This window comes from Poecilia latipinna, unplaced genomic scaffold, assembly GCF_001443285.1.
Source record: "Poecilia latipinna isolate Pla-1442-1.1 unplaced genomic scaffold, P_latipinna-1.0 Scaffold5901, whole genome shotgun sequence".
Taxonomy (NCBI): Eukaryota; Metazoa; Chordata; class Actinopteri; order Cyprinodontiformes; family Poeciliidae; genus Poecilia; species Poecilia latipinna.
In genome coordinates, this window is record NW_015118517.1 from 1 (window position 1) to 7999 (window position 7999).

Sequence of the window (7999 nt, forward strand, 5' to 3'; positions counted from 1 at the left end):
CTCCTGGTTCGTTTATGTCACTTCAGTTCGCTCTACTCAGTAAATTGGTTCTTCTGGGTTTCAGTGGTCCAACCTTGCCTGTTGAAATGACATCAGTGTGCTCTGAATTTAAAATCCAATTACTCCAGATCAGATTTGAGATTGTTGTGGTGACTGCAGCCAGGCAAGTTAAAGCTTCATGTTTTAATACCTACAGGTTGCCTCAACAAGAATCTAGCAACGAGGAAATGTTTCTCACAAACATATTAAAGATTAATTGAATCACAATAGTTCTTGTCTCAGTATTTTGCGCCTCTCATTCATCCAGGACTGCATACCACCCAGCAGTTTCCCAAGACCATGCTCTGAATACTGAATAGAGGCAACATAATGTGGAATGAACTCATTGTGTGCACCACCACGACGTCATTTTCTTCTCCTGAAGTCCATTATCTCCTAACTGAGTCCAAACATCTAAGTTTGGCCGGTTCTGTTCGTGTATTAGCTGAAGCTGCACGCTCATGTTGCCTTGTTAAATCCAGAACAATTTTCTGTCTTTTCCAGGAGAGATCGCAATCTAAATTGTGGGAATCAATGTTTTTCTTTGTATGGTTACTGGTTATAAGTGCATTCCTTTCCAGGCAAAGAATTTGGTTTTCTTGAGATAAAAATCAACCAATTCTTCTCTGTAAATACCACTTTTAAACTCCTCTGTGAGAAAACCTCCAAGTAGATGAGAAAAAAACAGAGACTGATGCAGAAAGAAGAGGAAAAGTGGAAAAAAAAAAAAAAGAAAGGACATAATGGATCAAAATTGGCATCCTACCTTTCGTTTGCATTCAGTTACCAAACAGACACACTCTGCTGTGACAAAGTCAAGCCAAATTTATTTTAAAATTCATAAACAACTCATATACACACACAAGAGTAACATGCAAATGGTAGTATTATTGTATGGTTGACATGAAATCCCAAAGTGAGGACATAATTTGATTTAATCTGCGTAGTCTCTAAGCTTGAGCTGCAGCCCGGGCGGCTAATCGCTCTCGTTTCTCCTGCTCAGCTTTCTCCTTCTGTTCCTTCTCCCTCTGGATCAGGAACCTCTTCTCCGCCTCCCAGGCCTTCAGCCGGCTCTGGTACTGTTCTATGTCCGGTTTCTCTGCAGAGGCCAGGTTCTGCTGGGCCATTGTGGCCACTAAAGCTTGGAAAGAGGCGGGGTCCACTTTACCCTGAGACTCCAGCTGACTGCTCAGCTCCTGGAGAGGAAAACAATGGTTAGAATAGCAGCTTAATGCCAGATCAGCAAAAACAATGGCGTTGCCATGGCAACAGACTGATTGAACTCTCTTTAAAGAGAGAAAAAGATCATAAATGTTAACATTTTCCAAACTATATTGCCAGTAAAGTTATCTTGGGTTGAGTAGAAAGTATCAAAATTAGATTTAATAGCTGTTCGAAGTATCTAAAAGCTGCAGGGCGCCGGCCTACGAGGACTGGGTTTGAGATCTCCTGTCACAGACTGTACGACTATTTCAGAGTTCATCTGTGTTTCTCAATTAGAGGAGCCATTAGACAGATACTTTATTCTAAAAATAGAAATTACTCCTGAATTCATGCTTTTGTGCTTCTGCCACTTCTACTGAAACCCTCAGGTATTTGCTGTACATTTCTGCTCATATAGAGCGATGTTCTCCTGGATGTTAAGTATTTATGCAAAAAAAATATACTGAACACCACATCAGATTTTCCTTCCTCTTCATAATTAGGCATTACTTTATGTCAAAACCCCACCGAAATGCAGTAAAATATAAAACTGTTCCAAGAAAATGCAAATACTTCTGGAAGTTACTGGAAGCTGACAGAAAGCTCCAACTTGTTTGCCTCGTCACTCTTTCATCTCATCAGATTTGCATCCAGGACGATAGAAAGATGACATCTTAGGCTGGTTTGGGAACGCCTCAGTGTCCCGAGAAGATTTGGCAGGAATAACTAGGGAAGGAGAGGTCTGGGGATTTCTCTTACAGCTCCAAATACTCGTGGAAACAATTCTCCAAAGCAGACCAACATCAGAAGAGCTTATGATTCAATTTTATGTAAATAATTTGCGAAAAACAACAAAAATAAGTCCTCACAAGGGGCCGCTGTGCTTTGGTTACTTAGTTTTCTCAAGAAAATCTGAGTCACAAACAGAGACATAACAGGAAACGGTGTTTGCTGGCCTGCACTCTGCGAGGAAGGCTCATGTAAATTCGGCAGCAGCGACAAACAAAAGCAGCACACAACACCCACCTTGAATCTGCTGACATAGTGAGGAAGGTTAGCCTTCTCAGCTTCATCCTCTTCATCTACGGCTTCCTCCTTCTTACTTTCCTCTCCGTCGGACTCCTCGTCTCCAGAGCTGTCTGAGGCAGCGGACAGGTCCAGCAGCACGTCGCTCACACAGTCGAGCTAACAAAGATAATACGTCTTTAAATGTTTTATCATGTCCTAAAACTGCTAGACTAGAAATAAAAAAATTCTACCTAAATAAATCTGTTTTTTTGAGAATGACATTGCTAAACTGGACAGACACGCGGCTGGCTTCTTAATCTCAGAGAAAGGCTAAGTTAGTGTGTCCTGAGGAAGCGTTCAGCAGAACGTGAGCTGCAGCACGTCCTCCCCGTCTCGCTGCATTATCTTCTCAGTCAACATTACTGCCGTGCCTCCGTCACACACACTCTATTTGGTTCCTGTTGCGGTGATTCTTTGACACCTTCTGCGCTCCAGGCTCTTTTAAAAATCTCATTAAACACAGACAAAGCCATATTATTGAACTGGGCAGGGCCGGGCAGATTAGACGCAGCACAACTGGCAGTGCAGACGTGAATAAATAATATGACGGCTTGTGGCTTTGACCTCAGCAGCTGAAACCTGTCTGGGGATAAACAGCAGGCTGTCTGCTCTGTGTAACACAGTGCTGAAGTGGTTTTAATCGCTTGGATTTAAACCAGTAACTCTGAAATATGTTTGGCATCAACATCCCAAAAGACAGATAAGGGTGGCAGAAGTTATTTATGTTTTTGTTTCTCTGCTTTTATGTTATTTGTTTGAAGAATTAATAGACTGCTGAAATAAAATAAATCTAGATTTTTTTATGTTAATCTTTGCCAAGCAACTTATTTTAAATTAGGCTGAAGGCGTTTTCTTTAAACTCCTGAGAGAAAACCTAAATCTTTAATCAGCTTTGATCATTTGAATTAAAATGTTCTACTTAGGATCTTTTTTCTGTAGCATAGAATAGAATTAGTGATACATTTCTATTAGTTTTTGTATTTCTTTTTACTTAATTAAATCAATAACAGATGGACCTTAATTTGATTAGTTATACATTCTAGACATTACCAGATCCAGGTGGTTTTTCCTTATAATCCCAGTAATATTTTTAGTGCTAAGTAAATTTAAATTTAAATTGGCATTTATATGTATGGGTATGATTTATATGTATGGGTATGATTTTAAGCTGTAAAAATATTTTTCAGTGTCTGATCTTGGCTCAGAAAACCGTCCAACTATCACATCCTGAAATCCCTGTTTGTCTTTCTGCGTCCTCCCCCCCCCTCCCCCGATAACCAATCAGATTTAACTTGGCAGGTGAGTTGCTGAGATTACGAGGAAGTGTGCACACTTTTAATGGCGAGTCGTTTATAATATTCTGTCAAGACGTTTTCTGTGTTATGCTTTCACAACAGCTAGTGTGAGGAAAGTCAGGGAATGCGACCACAGGCAGATGCTTGTGAGAAAAAGCAAAGGTTAGCTCTAGATGCAGATGCATTTTTGCTTGTATATTTAATGCCTGATCAACTCATCTGGTTTGATTCATGTTAATGTTTCTGGTTCCAGGTATTAAAACAAAACATATCTTACTCTAATGGACCATTAAAAAATATCAGTTCACTTCTTTTGTTGTGGATTTGCTGCTAGATTTGGGATATTTGTCTTGCTGATCTTGTTGATGCTTAACATCGACTTACTGACTGCGGCTCTGTGGGCAGAATAGTCGTCTTGTATTGGTGTATAAATGTGTGTGCGTTGGTGAGTGTGACTGGGTGAATATGACTCTAGTGGAAAGCGGTTTGATTGGTCAAAATGATTGGAAAAGCATTTTGAGTCCATTTACCATTTATCCTCGGGTGGCAAAAGGAGCAACAATCATCACGACTCCACCACCGTGCTCATCAGGGAAGTGACATTTTTAATTTCTATACTTTTATAAATGAGGGCTGAATTTTCTCCTACTTCTTGACTTTGCTCAAATTAAGGAGGTTAAAGTTTTATAAAGTTATATTGTAATTTTTATTTTTATTATTTGTATTTTTATTACTGTCACAATAGTTAGTAGTTTTGAGATGACTTCTTCCTGCACAAGTTACATTTTAGGAAATGTATAATCATTGACAAAGTTGATCGTCTTAGCAGGAAGTTTGTTTCTTTGTTGATGCTCTTTGTTGAAACATTTTCACAACAAAATAAATGTGTGAATTTCTACATACTTACTGTGTCTTTAGACAACCTTATGTCACCAGATGCTGCAGAAACTCTCTCCATCACAGCCAGCGCTCGTCCCAGATACCCTCTAACCCACGACAGAGGCATGCCTTTAAATACGGCGTGTATCCCCTTCAACATCTCCACCTTGCCTGGATGAGGAGGAAAAGGAAAAATTAGTCAGACAAGCTGATAATGAAAGAGTTCTGCATGAACCAATCACAGCACCAGTGAAGAACTGAAGACAGAAAAGAGAAATAAAAAAACAGTCAAATACACACCGAGGAGAGCATTGCCAAGCAGCTGAGCACTGAAGCCGACAGTGTTGTCTTGCTTTAGACCACAGATGAGGAGCGACGCCCCCAAAGCTCGCTCCTCTGACACCTGAGCACAAATATGAACAAGACATTTTAAATGTTTATCGCCTGTGATGTCAAACCAAACATGCTGGAAATATTACAAGTCAAGTCATCACACACAGAGAGTTGAGGTTTGGTTGCAAGAAAACATCCCAGAGCATTCAGAGACAGGATCTGTGTGGAGGGAAGGTCAAAAGCCTCTTGGAGCATCAGCTCTTCCACCACAGAGCATGCACCTGCACAAAGCAGACAAAAATGGCTATTTTATTTATCACATTTCCGTATGAAAGAGTTTTCCTGGTGAAACTAAATCTGATCACAGCCTATTTTTTTTAAAAAAAAGCACACCTAAAAACTTTAAAATGTGGATTCTGCCTTACTTTTAAAGTCTCCATCCTTAATGTAGGAATCCAGCAGGAGGTTAAAGGTGAAGTCATCTGGAAATATTCCATACTGGGTCTGCATAAATATTTAGAAAATATTAGTAGAACATGTAAACGTTTAAAGTGCTGTTGCACTGACTTTAAGATAAGTTACCTGACATGTTTAGGTACAAATAAAGTAGTAATTTAGCTTTAATGAGCAACAATGGCTATATAATGGCATGAGAGCATCATAAAACACATGTTTAACACAAATAAAGATGTGACAAAGGTTGCAGGTCATGTTAATCCAACACAACAGCACATTCATACACAAAATATGTGCTGGACTGGAAAAGGTCAAACAACCAGAATTACATGCACCTGGTTTACTCATATTACCTCTGATTATTACCATGAGCATCACTGACATTCAAAATATTCATCAGTACAGTTTTCCAGGGGCTTATACATAATCCTGTTTGTACCTTGTTTTTGAGAGTGTGGAGGGCCTTATCTCTGGCTCCGTATTTCAGACACTGTCTGATCCAGGTGTGAACAGTCCAATCTCGCAAGTACCAACAGTTTGGACTGTGGCGAAACCTTGGGAAATGGAAAATAAACAAAAAATATAAATAGACACACACTTACAAAAAAAGAAGAAGAGAGAAATAGTAACGAGTCAGATTCAGCAACTTTTGATTATCAACTATGACATCAAGCAGAGATAAAGTAGAAAATAAGTTTTATTTCCCACCCCATATTGAAAATAAATGTTCCCTGAGCAAGAGTCTGATTGGCAAACATGCTAAATTGAGTAATCACATGAATGGGAGCAAATTCCAGAGGAAGGAGTAAACAGGAAAGGTCTGGAGATGCCCCGAACAAAGAGGACCATGTGACTGAATATAAACCAAACAGGCAAGCTAAACAGACGATTCAATCCAAGAAAAACACAGAAGTTGGTACGAGGAAAAAAAAAACAAAAAAAACAAGGAAGCAGCAGATATGATGAAGCAGGAGAAGGAAAACGGTTTCTCGTACTTGTAGAGGTAGTACTCTGCCTGATCAACTTCCTCTCTGGATGATATGTTGTCAACAAACTGAAAGAGAAAAGATGGTGAGCATCTTGTGTTACCATAAAAATAAACAAAACAATTTGAGGGGAATTGTTTGTTTAGATGCAATTAGATGCAGCTCACCCGTGAGATGGTCAGAGAGCTGACAGGGAAGTTTCGGTCGTACGTTCTGTCCATCAGGTTGGCCAGCACAGCTGTCAAGCAATGAGCAGAAAAATATACAACATGATTGATGATCTAAAATGTATTTGGCTTCATTATCAGGTGTGGTGGTAAATTGTGAAAAAGCTGAGATAAATTGATTTACTTTTTTTTTTCTTTTTTTCTCAAACACAACCCAGAGAGCTGGGAAAAAATTAGGTCAATGTTTTTGCTACTCTGTGTTTCCCTGATTCAGCACACCTGCTCTCAATTGATGTCTGATTAATAGACTTCTAATTAACAGACTTCTGGCCATCTTATTGGCTACAGTTCAGAAGCAGAGAATCGACATAAACATGCAGGGCAGTGTGGTTTAATAAACACTATATTAGGTTATCAATACAGCACTGGGCTGCAGTGCCACCCGGTGTCCACTGAATGTCATTGCAATAATGGCATTTGTATCATTTTAAAGGCTGTTTAGACATACAACTATTTCGATTGCTGCATAGCTACTAAATAACTTTTATTTTCATATTTTTATTAATCTGTACACGTTTGGTTTTACATAGACCAAACGTGTATAGATGTTTTTGCAGAGAGATAGTCGTTTTAAATAAAGAGCAATCATGCAATAGTCCTCCTACTTATCCTGCGTGGGAGACTAAACGGTCTCTCACACATATTTACATAAAAGCCACAATTTTAGGTGTTTTCAGAGCAACAGAGTGCCTTTCTATATGGAATAGCTGACAGCTAAAATCCTGTAATACTGATGTGAACCGAGTTTTCAGGTGAAGTCTTTAATGAGCTGAAATGTGTGAACTTTACCCAGGTTCTGGGGGTCCTTCTCGCTTTCCACCCACAGCTTGGTGTCCGTGTAATCTGCTGACAGCAACCATCGACTGGCTGTGAAGGCATATCCACCAGATTAAACACATGTTAGCAAAAATACAGGTGACATTCAGCTTCTCCTGCTTAAATTCGTCATACGTGGCTCTAAAATATTAAGTAAAACATATCAAACCCAGACATAAACATTCTTACGATTATGCAATTTAATTGCACCAGACAACAAACAACGTTTACCTGTAAAAGAAGGCGATAAAGCTTTAACTTTGACGGCTGCAGTTACACACTGCTTCAACACGGAGGCTGCCATTTTGGACCGTACCATTTTCAACCGAGGCAGAGGGAGATTTGATATGTCCGACAAGGGTGTTACGACCAGTCTAGGGGGAGCCAGGTCGCAACATGAAGGATCCATCCTCCTCTGATCTCAGCAACCGACACACACAAAATTGATCAGTTGATAATTATTTATTTTAAAAAGATGTATTTGATAAAGATGTTCCCACTGGAGTACTTGACTTCAGAGTGAGCTATCGCCGAAAACAACAAACAAAAGAAAACTACCTAAATAGTAACAGAAACTTACCTAATCGAAAGCAAATAAACCAAAAGACAAAAACTTACCTTCCTAACTAAGAAAAACATGAGAAAACTAAGGAAACATAAACGGCAGCTCACTCCTACACTCCAGAACTCCAACACA

General features: G+C 39.4%; 1 protein-coding gene across 1 annotated transcript; it reads right to left on the reverse strand.

The window, feature by feature from the left end:
• Positions 1-841: 841 nt before the first annotated feature.
• On the reverse strand, positions 842-7786 carry LOC106943775 (28S ribosomal protein S27, mitochondrial-like). Its single transcript, XM_015027072.1, has 11 exons — positions 7534-7786; positions 7276-7353; positions 6427-6497; positions 6269-6327; positions 5713-5827; positions 5243-5321; positions 4983-5098; positions 4785-4887; positions 4513-4655; positions 2269-2427; positions 842-1235 (listed from the first exon to the last, which is right to left on the reverse strand). Exons 1-11 carry the CDS (start codon positions 7709-7711, stop codon positions 990-992), a joined length of 1347 nt encoding a protein of 448 aa, XP_014882558.1. The 5' UTR covers positions 7712-7786; the 3' UTR covers positions 842-989.
• Between the last annotated feature and the right edge of the window lie 213 nt (positions 7787-7999).